The sequence below is a fragment of the Mustela lutreola genome, chromosome 8 (genome assembly GCF_030435805.1).
Source record: "Mustela lutreola isolate mMusLut2 chromosome 8, mMusLut2.pri, whole genome shotgun sequence".
Classification (NCBI taxonomy): domain Eukaryota; kingdom Metazoa; phylum Chordata; class Mammalia; order Carnivora; family Mustelidae; genus Mustela; species Mustela lutreola.
In genome coordinates this window covers 151337925-151353488 of record NC_081297.1, presented here as the reverse complement: position 1 = coordinate 151353488, position 15564 = coordinate 151337925, and the positions used below count along the sequence as shown (strand labels likewise).

The window sequence follows — 15564 nt, the reverse complement described above, 5'->3', positions numbered from 1 at the left end:
CGCAGGGAGGACCCAGAAAGGCCCTCAGAAAGGCCCACCACACTGACCTCAGCACCCGAAAGCCAGGGCTCCCCTGGGGCCCCAGAGCCAGCAAATCCCGTTCTCTGTTAGACAGTCCCTACAACCACCTAGAGGCATCAGGAAAAAGAGCCACCTCCTCTCTTCTGGCTTTCTGTGGAGAATCTTTTAAGATCTGAGCAGACTAACCCCTTCTTTCTCACTCACACGCGTGCATAAACACCCATGAGCACACGCACACGCTGATCTGAGCCCGACCGGCTCCCCAGCCGTTCCGGAAGGAACACTGAGAGTGACCACAGCCTCTCCTCTCTCGCCTCAGTGACCCTACTGAGATGCACACAGATCAAGTACATCTTGGGACAATCCCCAGGGAGCCTGTGGCATGACCTCGGAGAGCACTGCAGGGCTAAATCTTCTCACGGTTCCAACACAGGCAAGGGTAGCTCCTGGACCCCCGGCCCCCGAGCTGGGCCCCCCACCAGAAACAGCCAGTGTCACACCAAGCAGAGTTTATTGAGGCGCTAGACTGCAGGGAGTGTTTGCAGCGGCAAAGCGGACGCTGGTGTGGCCAGGGCCGGGGTGCGCACCCCCTCCCAGCATCTGCGGGCTCGGGGTTAGCATCAAGAGCTACCTCTAATCTCCCCCAGGGCCCTTCTGGGGGGCCCTTCCCTGCTTCCCCCGAGCTCCATGTGGGGCAGTATGGGGGTTCCTCTCTTTATCCCTGTGGTCAAGGATGGGGTAATCCTTTGAGATTCACTATAAAAATTAAAATTCCTTTATAAATCACAGGGGAGGGGCAGGAGGGGGTGGCCTGGGAGCCTGGTGCCACCAGCCACCTCGAGTCTCGGCTTCCTCTACGACCCTCCCAGTTCTGACCCCAAGTAAAGAGCAGAGGGCGAGGGTTTGCAGGCACAGAGAGGGGCAGAGACAGAAACAAGGAGCTAGGAGGAGATCAAGGGGCGGAAGAGGGGGACACAGAGAGAAAGAACGGGTCAGAGGGAAAGTGGAGAGGACTCCTCTCTCCTGCGGCCCCTGGGGAGCACGGAGGAAACTCCCCGACGTCGGTTCCCACGCGCCCCCAATCCAGTTCTTGCCAAAGCCGCGGTGGCTTCTGGAGAGGCGCCCAGCCCGGCGGCCCCTGCAGCAGGAGGGCGGCGGGCGGCTACTCCAGATAGATGTCCTCTGTGGGGCAGGCGTACTCCAGGTGCTGCTGGTAGTACTCCAGGAAGGCGCGGCTGGGGGGCAGGGAGAGGGTCTACCAGCCATGCGGGGCCCCCCCCAAGCCGCCCCTGCCCCCCGCCCGCAGCTCTCCCTCCTCACCCCCAGGGCGCGCCCCTCATCCCCAGACCCCACTCCTCCGCCCTGGGGCCTGCTGAGCACACGCTCGGGGAACTGTGTCCCTCCCGTCCCAAGAACACCCCTCCTGCCCCAAGTCTTCAAATGTGCTTGCCACCCACTCCGGACCCTCGGTCCCCCTCCCTCCCACCCACACTCTCCTCCCCACCCTGTCTGCTCCCAGGCCCCACCTCCTGCCCGTCTTCCCAGCCCTGAGCTCCCACCCGGGCACTCCCCACCCCACTCACCCCACGCTCTGGGCCACGGGCCTCATGGACTCCTGGGAGACGAAGACGTGGCAGGCGAAGCGGCTCAGCAGAGGGTGTTTGGTGATGAAGCCGAAATAGCTGCGGGGGAGGGGGGGTTGGTGTGGGTGGGGGGCGTCAGAGCACCAACCCACACCACACCGCTGGGTCCTCCCCACCGGCCCCCAGGGACCCAGAGACAAGAGTCAGGAACAGAGGGCTCAGGGACAGAGGAGGGATGGGAAAGGTGTGAGTCCCACAGATTAAAGGTCTGAAGGCGCCTTTTTGGGGTCCAGTCCAAGCACGGTGCGAGGCACCTACAAGGGGTGAGTGACCTGTGTGAATTTCTCTGGGACAGGGAGGGCCCCCCACCCGAAGCCTGCCCCTAGGCCACAGGGTGGGGGCTCGTTCCCGCCTTCTTGGTGCGAGTCGCCCAAGCCCAGCCCCACGGCTGCTCCCGCCACCTCTACAGCCATGATCTGAGCTCTGAGCTGGGCTGGGCATTGGCCCCAATCTGCTAAACCCTCATGGAGAAAAAGCTCCCACCCTGGCTCGGTCACCGGCTGGGGTCACTTCCCCAGCTCAGTCTCATTCAGCCCTCTCCTGAGTCTGCCCCGTCCTGCTCGTCTAAGACATTAACAAAACCTGGTCTGGAGGGAGGGCCTGTTAGAGCAGTGCAGCAGAAGACCCGAAGACTCCCCTGACGGTGGCTGCTCCAGTCCACAGCAACTGGACTTGGGTCTGTGGTTCCACAGCATGGGAATCCACATGGCAGAGACACTGCCAAGACGCCATGCTCGTGTATCTATGACAGCCTTGTCTCAAACGCCGTGGTCAAACAATCACACCTATGGTCACCAACACTCAGATGTCGCTTACCAAGCCCCAGGCACAACTACTAGTACTACTAGTACTATGACTACTAATACTACTACTATTAGTACTACTAACCCACATACCCCTCCCAACAGCCCTGTGAAGTAGGTGCCCTGATCTACTGTCTCTAGAGGACAGAGTTGAGGCCCAGAGATGGTCAGAAATTTGCTCAAGGACACACAGCCGGTGTGGGACCTTATAGGCCACATACTCCAGCCTCATCCAGGTCCTGCAAGTCCAGCACAACCCTCATCGCTGCCTGCTTCACGAAGAGAGGCGTTAAGGGTTCACCTAACACTATTTCGTTAGCGCCTCCTTATGTGAGAGACTGGGCTGAGTTCTGAAGTGACAAATACTAGGAAGGTCTGGGCCAGGACAGTAGTTCCTTGGTCCCATCCGCTCCCCCCACGGCCTCCCCTCCATCCTGACCCACCGGTCTGATCACCTTTCTCTCATGGGCTTGCACTTGGGTCCGTGTTCAAGCAACCAGGCCTGATTCTCTGTTGTCCGCCCCCTGCCAGAGCCGTTCTCAGCCCACTGCCTACCCGGGCCTCATGCAGACCAGTCCTTGCAGTACCAGAGCTGCCCTGTTCGGCTCTGACCCTGCTGAGGCTTGACCCCATGCCCCAGGCAGCAGACACAGCCCTTCTCCCCACCCTCGTTACCACAGAAATGCCCAAATGATACAAGTGCTGGACCGCAGATCCGTGACAAGCCTCAGCTCCGGTCCCCACGTCCCTCCTACATCTAACCTGCCCTTGATGACCGGCTCCCCCCATAGCCCACCAAGTCTTTTCGAGCCTCTGGTTGGCCCTTTCTTTCTGGTGACATCCTGTTTCCTTCATCGAGGACACCGGGAAGAGCAGGCAGGAGCCGGGCTGGGCAGGAAGCCTGTGCACTCACCCAAGCCGGTTACCGCTCTGGTCCTCTCGCTGCCCCCCTGCTGTCCCTTCTCACACCGCCTGTCTAGTTGGCCTCCACCACAGTAACCCACCTGCTCCCAGCTGATTCTCTTCCCTCCGCGTCTCCCTCCCACTCCAGATGGCCGGTCTGACGGCACTGCATCTGCACCCGAGTGCCACATGCCCAGCACGTCGGGCCTACTCACTCCACACTCCTTCTCCAGGTGTAAGGGTCACTCTCTGCCCATCACCCAGGAGGCACATCACCCTTGGTTCTCCCTCCAGGCCAGCCTCTACATCCCATCAACCTTGGGCCTGCCTGTTCCACCTCCTAAGTGCCCCCAGCACACTGTCCCTGCACAGCCTCGGCAGCACCTGGCCTCTGGCAGGAACACACGGGGCCATCCGTCCACAGGGCAGCCAGGACCAGCTCGGCCACCTGGTCACCCCATGACAACACTGCAGAAGGGACTGAGTACAAGCTCTGTGACAGATCCCAGTACTCCTGGTGTCTCTCCAGCCTCATCCGAGCTGCCCCCCAAGACACCTGGCGCCCCTCACCCACAGCCTTAGCTCAGCTGGCTCCCTGCCAAGACCCACCCCGTGACTTATCTTCCAAGGCTTGCAGAGTGGACCTCAGTGCCCTTCCTGAGCCCCAGGAGAACTCACCCCACTCTCTACAGGTCTCTACAGCCCCACACAGACTTCTGCCAGACCCCAACAGGTGCTTCAAGCATATACTTGCCTGTGTCTCTGTTTCCCCACCCAGACCAGATGAGAGCTTGCCTGAACCCAGTCTCCTGCACCCAGGGCAGACTGGGTGCCATGTGGGTGCAGGTGGGGCAGTCAGCGTGGGGGAGGGGGGCTTGTATCCAGGCAACGCTCAGGGCTTGTGGGGACTCGGGGGGTGAGGCCCTTACCAGCTGTTGCGGGGATGGCAGCCACAGAAGGAGATGTTCTTCATCTGGAAGAAGTGACTGCAGTGCTGGAACTAGAGCAGAGACGGCCGAGCATGCCCAGTTAGCCGCGGGGCCTGGGGCGTCTGCCAGATATCCCTCCAGTGGCCCCTCCTGCCTTAACCCATGCCCAGCCGCCCCCAGGCCTCAGGCCCCAGCACTCCCACCTCAGGGCCTCCGCTCAGACTCAGTTTCACCCCCCGAAGGGAAATCTCGAGGTCACAGGAGGCAGGAGGACGCAGGTGGACGGTCAGCTTCCGGGCAGTAGCAATCTGGGAAGAAGTTGGGGGCAGAGGGCCTCAGGGCCCTGCAAGGGTGTCTTTCTCTCCCCTGGGTGCAACATTTCACATTACGGATGAAGACTCGGCTCTAACCCTCGAAGATGGGAACTGGTGGTCTCAGCCACTCCTCGGGCTCAGGCCCAGCTCGCCACCTGTTTGCACTAAGCCTGCCACTCCCTTCTGCTCCTCCAGACATGACCACGGCCCCCCAGCCCTGGCCTCCTCGGTGTCCATCCCTGTGGGCTGGATGGGAGTGCTCGGCAACAGAGCCGTCCTGATCCTCTGCTGCTTCCCCACTCGACCACAGGACCAGCAGACGGGCAGGCTCACTAAACGTCTACCGAGTGAAGGAGCCAGTGAGCAGACGACTCCCAGGAAAGGATGTGTGAGAGTCGGTCTTGATTTACAGACGAAAGGAAGACGGACTGCAGGAAGGGTGGAGCTGGGGGGACGGTGGGGGCCCTACTTCAGGCGACCAAGCTGCAAGGGCAGAGCAGGCGGCAGAGCACGCCGAGTTCCGCTGAGGGTTTGAGGGAGGGAGAGACCTGCCAAGCTCTGCCCCAGGCCTGTGTGCCCAGACCCTAGTCAGAGCTGGGATCTCTGCCCGAGGCTCCCAAGGCACCATCAGAACCCTCGGCGGCCAGAGGCCCGGGTCCTCCAGAGGCTGGGCCAGCCCATGGGGTTGAGGGGGGCTGATGACCCCGGACTGACCTTCTGCATGGCTGCACACAGGATGCCGTTGCCCTGGTGACAGGGCACCTCTACAGAACCCAGGAACTGCACGTCGAAGCGCTCCACCCAGCAGGGACTCCGCTTGCTCCCTGGGGAGAGGGAGGCGTCACCAGGGGCCCAGAGCAGGCGGAGAGGGCGGTGAAGCCCGGGTGACAAGCTACCCCTTGGGGATGGGCCCTCACCTAGCAGGTCCTTGGCAGGGCCAGGTACCGCATGGGCGTAGAAGGCAGGGAAGACCCCACGCTCCCCTGTGCGCATGTTGAAACCGCGAAACCAGAAGTCATCCTCCTCGGCTTCCACCAGCACCGGGTCGTCCACATCCAGCTCCAGCTCGTCCGGATGGCGAGGGATGAACCTGAGGTCCGGTGGGAGGTGGGAGGTCACTGGGGGGGAGGGAGGAGACCCAGTGGGTGGTGTCCACCCCAGTCCCACAGTGTCTGTGGACCAAGGCTGGGGGATCACGGACAGCAAGCAGGGAAAGGCTGTACCTGAAGACAGCCCGGTGGGTTTGCTCTTTCTCCTCCCCATTGACCAAGCAGGAAAAAAGACCAAAGGACTCGGTGCCTGAGACACAGACACAGGGAGAGACAGACACTGAGGAGGCAGAGGAAGGAAAGTACTGGAAGGCCTAGCTGAGTTCCTCCCCGATGCACCCCTCAGCAGTCTGGTGGAAGCTGTCCCGAGTCCCAGAGGGACGGAGACCCTGCCCATCAAGGGCCGGAGGCAGAAGAGCTCTCCCCATTCCGCTGCGCACCCTGTGCAGGGGGCCTGGGGAATGCTGCAGGCACATGGTCCTGGGTAAGAGGGCAGCGCCTAGCCCTGACCACCCTCGGACTCTCGGGCTACCCGGGGCCCGCTGGGGACCATCCCCCTTGCCCCACCTCCCACTCACTCGAAGAACGAGATGTGCTGTTGACAAAGACGTTGAGGAACTTTTTAGAGAAGGTGAGGTCAGGGCTGTCCGGAGAGGCGTCCTCCGGGCCCTGACCACCACCCAGCAATGCGGCCGCCGTCTCCTCCTCGCTGGCCTCGCCACCGCTATCCTCCGAGCCGTCGTCCCCCAGGCCCGCGCAGCGCCGCAGGCTGACCAGCTCCAGCTGCGTGTGCTCGTCCACCACCAGCGTGTACTTGACCGCGTCGTACACCAGCGAGGCGTCCAGCGGCGCGGCGGGGCCCACGCCCCTGCCGCCAGGGGGGCCCACCTTGTCATCGGCGTCGCCCTCGTCCTCTTCATCCTCATCGTCCTCCTCGGAGCAGGCGGCGGAACAGGAGCGGCCCGGCCGGGCGCTGCGGCCTGCAGCAGCCCACAACGGCGTGATGGTGTCGCGCGTGGGGTTGCTGAGGAAGAGGCAGGGCCCGGGCTGGGCGGGGCCGGGCCGAGGGGCGGAGGGCGCCGGGGGTGGCGGCCCGCACAGCGTCTCCATGTCCACCAGCTCCACGCCGCCCCGCCCTGCAGGCGCCTCCGAGCCCTCGGTGGCCCCGTCGGCGGGCGACGCGGCCTCCCCGGAAGGACGGGACGCGGGAGACAGGCACTGGCCGGGGCAGCGGATGGGCGAGGAGCCCTCGGAGATCATGCGGCTCACGAGGTTGCTGAGCAGCCAGGGCGAGTCGGCGTCCTCGCTGAGGTCGGGCTCAGACTCGGACCCTGATTCGTACTCGCTGTTGGTGTCGTCGGGGCCCACGGGCAGGAAGGCGGGGCGACGCGGGGGCTCACAGGGGGCCTCAGGCTCGGGCTCGGGCTCAGGCTCGGAGGCAGGCGATGAGGCCTCCTCGATGGAGTTGGTGAGGTGCGAGGAACGGCCGCTGCTGCTGCTGCCGCCGTCGCTGCTCAGCTCCAGCTCCGTCTCTGAGATGGACGAAATCATGCGCCCCAGGCGCGCACCCCCCGCGTCCTCCGAGTCGGAGCCCGGCGAGGACAGCTCCTGGCTGCTGCGCCGGCCACCTCGGCCCCCGCTGGAGCGGCTTCCCAGGTCGGCCTCGATGCCAGGATCCGAAGAGGGCGAGGCTCCACAGGGCGCAGGGGCACCCGCGGCCGGTCGGTTCCCTTCACAATCGCAACCCAGGCGCACAGGGGACTGCGCCCCGCACGGGCTGGCGTCTGCGGGCTGGAGGGACGCCGGCGACTCTGCAGAGCAGGGATTATGTATCAGCAAGCCCACTCGGCCCCCTTCCTCTTCCCCTTGCCTGCTCTGACCCCACCACCAGCACCACCACTCTGCTCACCTCTGAGGGGCTCTTGGGGAGGGGAGCGCAGCACTGTCTCCTGCCAGGAAGCTGGAGGCACTGGGGCAAAGCCTCCATTGTTGTTCAGGGAGTCCTGGGGGTGGGGTGGGAGAGCCATAAGAAAGCAGCGCTGAGGGGGGTCTCCAGCTTTCAGGGGTAGGACAGGCTGCCATGGGCAGCAGAGTCCCAGATGCTAAAAACCCAGGTTAACTCCAGGATGTTGTGGGTGGGTCTGGATGCTCACCTGAGCTCCCAGCGTAGTCAGATGGAGAGTGGTGGGCCGGTTCTTGTGGGGTTCATCCACGGAGGGGGAAGGGATCAGGGTCTCTGGGGCAGGGGCCTCCGACACAGGGCCTCCTGCCTCCTTGCCCTCCCCTTCACCTTCCTCCTCTTCCTCCTCCTCCTCTTCCTCCTCCTCATCCTCCTCCTCTTCCTCCTCCTCCTCTTCATTGTCATCGATCATCTCAAACTCCTGGAAGTCATCCTGGAAGGAGCAGATGGGGTGCGGCTGCTCCGAGCGTCCTAGGGAGAGACTGTCCTGCAAGAAGGGGGGACAGGCAGAGCTGGGCCAGAGCTCAACAGTGACTTGGGGTTCCAAATCCCAGGACAGGGGAAAGCAGAAGCTATGAATTAAGGAAGAGAAGACTCCAGTTCACTCTGCTCCCCACCAACTGAGCAGTTTTTTTAAAAATCTGCTTAGGGGGCACCTGGATGGTTCAGTCAGTTAAGAGTGTACCTTCCTCGGGGGTCATGATCCATGTGTCTGTCCCAGGCTTTCAGCTCAGTGGGGAGTCTGCTTCTCCCGCTCCCTCTGCCCCTCCCCCTGCTCATGCTCTCACTTGCTGTCTCTCTAAGATGAATAAACAAAAAAAACCTTCTTTTAAAAATCTGCTTAAGGGGCACCTGGGTGGCTCAGTTGGTTACGCGACTGCCTTCGGCTCAGGTCATGATCCTGGAGTCCTGGGATCGAGTCCCGCATCGGACTCCCTTCTCAGCAGGGAGTCTGCTTTTCCCGCTGATCTCTCTCCTCTCATGCTCATTCTCTCTCTTTCTCTCTCTCAAATAAATAAATAAAATAATTTTTTTTAAAAATCTGCTTAAGATACAAAAAGATCATTCCTGTTCTTGGTAAGAGCTCAAACTCCTAAGCTTAAGGAACAGATCTTCTCAGGGTAGCTTCAATCCACATGCCACCCTATGTTATCTCCAAAGCCCATCACATCTGACACCAGCACTCCTTCCTTCATGGCATTTTAACCCAATTCACAATCCCTGTATTCTGCTGCACCCCCCTCCCCCCCGCAGGCTGCAAGCTCCACCAGACAGGCCCATGTCCATATTGTGTACCAAGATATCCCACCTTGAGAACAGGACTTAGCCTACAGATACTCATTGGAGTGCATGAAGACAACCCAGGATTCACCAAGCCTGCACCAACCTCAGGGCCTTTGACACACTTGATCGCTTTGCCAGCAAATCCCCGCCTCCCTTATCCACCCAGCTCCATCCAGTCTTCCCCAAGGGCAAGGTTGGGTGCCATTTCCCCTGGAAAGTCTCCCGGAAGGCCTCAGTGTCTGTTGGGTTCCCACCCCTTTCATTGCCCCTAGTGTGCTCCCATTCCTTGGAACTCAGTCCTTGATATTCAGCCAGCCAGCCAGTGCCTCTGACATGTCTTTCTCCCCTACTGACTTACAAGCTCCCAAGGACAAGGGCAACACTTGCCCCATTCTCCTTCCACACACCCGGAATCCCCAGTACTTGCCACATGGCGGTTCCTCAGAAATGTTCTTGAATGAATGAAAACAGAAACATGGAGAGACAGGGAGGGGGTGGAGAAGAAGCCGGAGATGGGGAGAGAAAAGATACCAGGGGTGGAGACACAAGGCAGAGGAGGCAGGAGAGGTGGGGACAGGGCTGGGAGGGAGACAGCAGGAAGGGGCGGGGTCTTCCTAAAACATGGTCTGAGGACTGAAGGCATACCTCCCCTCCCCCAAGCTAGCCCAGTGACAGGGGCCAGGAGAGGAATGCTGAGGACAGCCCTCTGTGGAGGGTGTACAGTCTGAAAAAAGAAAGGTTTGATATCAGGAAGACCCTGAGCCAGGAGGCCCACAGGGAGGAGACAATCAGAGGGTTTCTTATTTCAAGGCTGAGCTCAGACCCACACGAAAACTCCAAGTGAACAGTAAACAGAGCTCTCCCTCGAAAGGCTTCCAGTCCCCCAGCCCCTTGCCCACCTTCTCGCAGTGGTCCGAATCATAGCTGAGGCCCAGGCCACAGTCATCGGTGATCTCAGACAGGTCCTCATCATCAAATTCTTCCAGGCTTATGTCCTGGGGAGGCCTGGGAGAGGAGACCATGGTCAGAGAGCAACGACAGGGCTCCCTAGAGAGCCATAAACTCTGGACTCCCTCCCTGCCTGGATGCTGGCCCTATGGAGGGACCCCCCCCCCCCCCAGCTGCTAGGCCCAATGGTCTCCAGAAAACCCAACTCCCAGAGCCGCATACTGCCATCACCTTGAGCCCCAGGCTGTGCTCTTCAACAGATTTCCCCCACAATCTGAGCCATGACCAGAGGAGCCTCTTTCCCCTCCACCCTCCTCCCACTCCTCCTCTCTCTCGGAGAGCCAGCAGCCTCTCCTCCCTGCTCCCTGCCCCCCTGGGTCACAGCTTCAGCCTCAGAGGAGTCGGCTGAGCAGAGTTGGGGGAGGGAGAGCTGAAGCTGCAGCGGCAGCTGGGGGGGGGGGGGGGGGCAGGTAGGCCTGCTCAGCGAACAGAGTCTACTAGCCACTTTGTCTCCCCGCTCCTGCCCGAGACAGGTCTACACCCAGGGATCCAATCCTCTCTCCACCTCAGCCCCTTCCCCCAAGGGCTCCAGGCTTGATTTCAACTCTCTCCCTCCCTGAGCCCTACAGGCCAAGACAGGCCTTTACCAAAGACAGGCCCAACAAGGCCAAAAGGACACAGAAGGTGGCTCAGTGTCCTGCCCACACAGGCTGCCGGGTCAGAGGCTCAGCCCAGGTCCTCCACCCTTGATGGGTCAGCTGCCCAGGCTGGGTGCGGCACTGGATCCCAGCGGGATGGGGGGGGGGTGTCATTAGGGCTGGAAAGGGGGGACGAGAATAGGACAAAATTAGAGACCCTGCAGGGAAGGAGGATGGGGAGCAGGAGTCAGAGGCCTTGGGAACAGAGAGGAGACTGGGGCTTGGGTCCCCAAAGGCGATGGGGGTGGGGTGGCAGGGCCGGGTCGGAGGAGGCTGGGGACTGGGTCGGGGAGGGGGTTGCGGGAAGATAAGGGCCTGCCAAAGCCCGGGGCGCCCGAGTGCGTACCTGCAGCCTGGCGGCGACAGCGAATGAAAGGTGGAAAGAGAAAACATCTCCGCCCGATCCGCCATCTTCTCCGGGGAAAGGCCTGCCGACTGCGGCGGGGGGAGGGGTGCGCGGAGCGACGGCCCCGCTCGCCCTTCGTCGCTCCCTCTCTCGGTCTTCAGCCCTCCCCGAGTCACCTCGTGACACGCCCTGCAACACCCCGCCCGCCGACACACCTCGACACCCTGCCAGGACACCGCGGCAGGCGAGCGGCGGCGCCGCAGGGGAGGGGAGAGGAGAGGGAGGATCCGGGAGCGGAGGGAGGGGACAGCGGAGGGAGGGAGGGGGCTGGCGGGGAAGCTGGTTGGAGGAGAGAAGATGGTTTGACGGAGAGGCTCTGGTTCGGGAACGGTCGGCTTTGGTTTTTCCGGGGGGTGGGGAGGTGAAAAGCGGGTTGGCGGCAGGGTGGGGGCGAGATCAGTTCGTGTACAGGAGGGTCTGCGGGGCGGGGGGGGGGGGGCGGGCGGAGAGGGAGAGCCTTCGGTTTGAAAGCTGCGGGGGGACGTCGGAGGACGGCCACGGTCCGGGTCCACGGACCACTGGTTCGCTGGGAGGGGGAGGGGCTCGTGGAAGGGCGGGCGCCGCCCGGAGCTGCGCTGGCGTCCGGAAGAACCTCAAGAGTTGGGGTCCCAAGCCTGGGCCTGGGGGCGGATCCAGACCCACGCAGGGCTGGGAGCTGTCCGCCTCTGGGTGCTGATTGGGCCGACGGAGACGTCTCGCTAAAACGTGCTGATCGCGGCTGAAGGAGCTGTTCTCCCAGAGGGTGCTGATCCGTGCTGGACAGAGACATCTGACCAGGGCATGCTGATCCGGCTGGATTCCAAGTTGATCCTACAGAGGTTGCGGGTTGAACTTTCAGTTCGGTACTGAACTTTCAGTGCACAGTACAGACTACGCAGGCTGGACAGAGGTACTGATGGGCATTGGGTGATAACCCTGAGGCTATGTTCATTCAATTGGAAAAACTGTTTCTTGAGCACCAACTATGTGATTGGCACTGTTCAGGAGACTGACATATTCTGACTTTCTGACTTGAAATGGAGCTGCGTGGGGAGAGCGATGGTTGAAATCCAGCTGGAGGAGTTAGATTAGATCAGGGTCAGCAGGCACTGGGGTGGGAGAGGGCAGATCAGTGTTGTGAGTACAGTTGATAAAGTCGGGTTGGAAGGGCAGATTAGGGGGGCATTGTGGAGAAGATTTGGCTAAAGAAGGAGGCTGGATTTTCAACAAGAGTGCAATGAAACTATCCTTAAACTACCCCCCGATGGAAATTATGTGCCCTGAAATTTCCTACTTCTGTGGAAAATTATATCTGTGCGAAAGATGAAGCACTTGATTAATGCCTGGAAACCACAAGGCAGAAGGAGCTCATGCATGTTGGGAAGGACAACATCATTCTTTTCTTTGAGATAGAAGGGCTATAGCCAAGGTCAGATTGTGCCCTATTTTGTGCCCTAACCACAGTTTACATTTGTCTCAGTTACGGTATTTTTCTAAGAATGGTACTTAATAGTTTATGTTATCCTCGCTAATGAATGAGAGCTGCAAGACAGCAGATACACTATCTTAACTCTCTTTGTACCTCCAAGCCAGTTGGATCCTAGAACACAGCAGGTGCCCAGCAAATATGTGAATGAAGAAACAAATGAATGAGAGGACTTAAGGACTTTACCAGGTCTGGAGCATTAAATCCTTGTCATGCTGTCTTTTCAATTTTAGGAGCACTAAGAACAGTCCCCATTTCTGAGTTTCAGGGACTCTGGACATACTAAAAACTCCCTGACTCCCCCCATACTAAAAACTCCCCCACAAAAATCCAGATCACTCTCTAGAATTCACAAAGAGTTTCTACCCCCACTTCCCAGATTTCCTTTCAATCCTGTCTTGTCGTCACACTGGCTAACTTGGACATACACATAAATGACCCATCCAACACCCTGGTAAGTCAATTCCTTGACTTCTGACCAGCCAACAGTCTTTGACTGTTTCAATTCTAGTGACCTCTCCCACAAAAAGTGTCAGGATTTACCTTTGCCTGGAATTGCACCAACTTTGAATGAAGCCTTATATTTCTAAATCCCACCTCAAGTTATCATTCCCACAATCCTCTTCAAGACTCTTCCCTTCTTTTCCTCCCACTTACCAGATGATTTGCCTCCAGATTCCAGGAGTATAAATGTCATGAGGTCAGGGTTTCCATGCCCAGTTTTACCTCTGAAGTCTTCTGTCTGTCCCCAGAATACAAATGGAAGGTCATAAGCCTTAGGGTCTGAGAGATTGTGGTACCAATCTTTATCTTGTGATCAATTTTCTGAACACAGGCAATTTACTCAATCCTATGGACCCCAGTTTCTTCAACTGTACACTGATGCTATGAGGATCACATGAGATAATGCATGTAAAGCTCCAGGCATGGGCTTTAGCTCCTCATCATGGTCATTCAATGTTCCTCCTCCCCATGCTCCTCGCACTAGGACCCATTTGCTCCCAAGCTCTCAGGACTCTGCTCTTCTCAACTCAGGGATACATTGATGAAAAGGCACAATCTGTGGAAGGGGTTTATGATCCTTACATGTCCCCACATTTCATCAAATTTACATGTGTTACCTCACGTGATTCTCATAGCATATTTGTATGAATGAAAGATCCCCAGGGACCTGACCAACCCTTCCTTGAAGCTCTCCCCTCCCTCAGCTTGTGGACCCTTTGCACTATTATTGGTTTTCCTCTTGACTTCCTCATCACCTATTGTCACTGTCCTTCCAGACTTCTTTTCCTTCCCTTTCCAGCACTTTAATAATTTGGCTTTCTCTAAAGTCCACTAATGGCATGGGCAGCTAGTACAAAACACAGAACTGATTGGACTTATATGGGAAAACTGAAATAGCAACAGAGCTTGTGTTTCAGCAATCCCAGTCACAGATCAATTCTAAACAGTCAGAGGACATTTTCTGACAATCTTCTCATATATCAGAATATAAGTAAATGCAGGGTGTTGGGGGAGCTCAGTCAGTTGAACATCTGAGTCTTGGTTTCAGCTCAGGTCATGGACCTCAGGGTTATGGAACTGGAGCCCCATGTCGGGCTCCATGCTCAGCACAGAGTCTGCTTGAGTTCTTCTCTCTCTCTCCCTCTGCCTCTCACTCATGTGTGTGTGTGCTCTCTCTCAAATAAATAAATAAATCTTTTTTTAAAAAAAGAAAGAAAATAAATAAATATATACTAATCTTTTATTCTATTCAGCATAGAAGTCACACAAAACAGTAAAATGCCAGTGGCTAAAACTATATATAATAATGATGAAAAGCTTAAAAGCCATACTTACTAGGAATGGTGTCATAACCGATAAATTCACCACCTCCTCAATTTTGATTTTAAGCATCCAGTTCTCCAACACCACCTCCTGTTTTTCTTGCTTTATTACTGTGTCACCATGACACCCACAATTCCTTGACCTAATAGGAAACCTGTTCCAACTACTTTTGCTATGTAGAAGATTACCACAAAGTTTATTGGATTAAGACAATCATTTTACTCTGCTTAGAGTTTCCTGATCATAAATTTGGGATTTGAAAGTCCTTGACTGGGGCTTCTTGCATGGTGTGGTTACAGTCAGAAATTGGCTAGCCTGGATGTTCAAGAGGGCTCACTCACAAAGCCGGCAGCAGATGGTGACTGTTGACGGAGAGCTCAGCTAGAGCTGTCAACCAGCATCTACACATGGTAGTCTCAGGGTGGTGGGACTTGTTACAAGATGGCTGGCTTCCTCCAGAGTGAGTATCCTAGGAGGGCCAGGCAGAAACTGCATGGCTTTTCTGATATAGCTTTGAAAGTCATATGGCATCAATTTTGCTATACCTACTGATCAAAGCAGTCCCAAGCCTAAGTAGATCAGCTACTTGTACTTGAACCTTTGTCCCACCACTATTTTTAAAAGAATTTGAACTCAGGCACCCTCCTACTTATGACACCCCGGTTAAACTTAGCAAAGCCTGAAGTGAATTGCTGTCTCTACCCTCTTCCTGAACAATATAAAGAACCTGGAACACTCTAACTGGATTAAGTCCTGTCCCAATTTAAATTCTATTATGCATTTTAATTTTCCTTTTAAGGACACATAAGGCCTTGTTAATTTTTGCTTTAAACACTGTTTACTTAGATTCATCCAAATGTTAACCTCTTCCTATGTCTTCATTTTTCCTATTTCAGACCTTCCTGTGATACCACTTTGCTTTTGTCTGAAATACATTCTTTTTTAATGTTAAAGGGAGTTCTTTATTTTTTTATTTTATTTTTTGGAGGGAGAGCAAGCACAAGCAGGGATAGTAGCAGGCAGAGGGAGAAGTTGGCTCCCTGCTGAGCAAGGAGACAGATGTGGGACTCGATCCAGGGACCCTGGATCCATGACCTGAGCTGAAGGCAGCCACTTAACATCCTGAACCCCCCCACCCCCGCCGGTGGCCCTGAAGTATATACTTTAGCATTTTCTTTTTGAGAGCTCTAGGAGATAAACTCTCTATTTTTCTAAGAATGTCTTTATTTTGCTCAACTCCTGAAAGATATTTTTACTGGATATAGAATTCTAGGTCAGATAATTAGTTGCCGTCATCAATGCAAAGATGTCACT

At 57.2% G+C, this 15564-nt stretch overlaps 1 protein-coding gene across 1 annotated transcript; it reads right to left on the bottom strand.

Annotated features, from left to right (window-relative positions):
- Positions 1–515: 515 nt before the first annotated feature.
- Positions 516–11213, bottom strand: MAPK8IP2 (mitogen-activated protein kinase 8 interacting protein 2). The gene is made up of 12 exons (XM_059187415.1): positions 10899–11213; positions 9806–9911; positions 7816–8109; positions 7572–7665; positions 6241–7473; positions 5837–5912; positions 5531–5703; positions 5328–5437; positions 4503–4607; positions 4300–4370; positions 1605–1703; positions 516–1256 (listed from the first exon to the last, which is right to left on the bottom strand). The coding sequence occupies exons 1-12, from the start codon at positions 10961–10963 to the stop codon at positions 1184–1186; spliced, it is 2499 nt and encodes an 832-aa protein (XP_059043398.1). The 5' UTR covers positions 10964–11213; the 3' UTR covers positions 516–1183.
- Positions 11214–15564: the final 4351 nt, after the last annotated feature.

Bases quoted from the DNA above. Each gene is read 5' to 3' on its own strand.
- MAPK8IP2 (XM_059187415.1), bottom strand. From the start codon at position 10,963: ATGGCGGATCGGGCGGAGATGTTTTCTCTTTCCACCTTTCATTCGCTG. The intron at 9,912-10,898 runs GTACGCACTCGG...CTCCTCTCCCAG, and splicing joins CTGTCGCCGCCAGGCTGCAG to GCCTCCCCAGGACATAAGCC. The intron at 5,704-5,836 runs GTACAGCCTTTC...ACCGGACCTCAG, and splicing joins ACCCACCGGGCTGTCTTCAG to GTTCATCCCTCGCCATCCGG.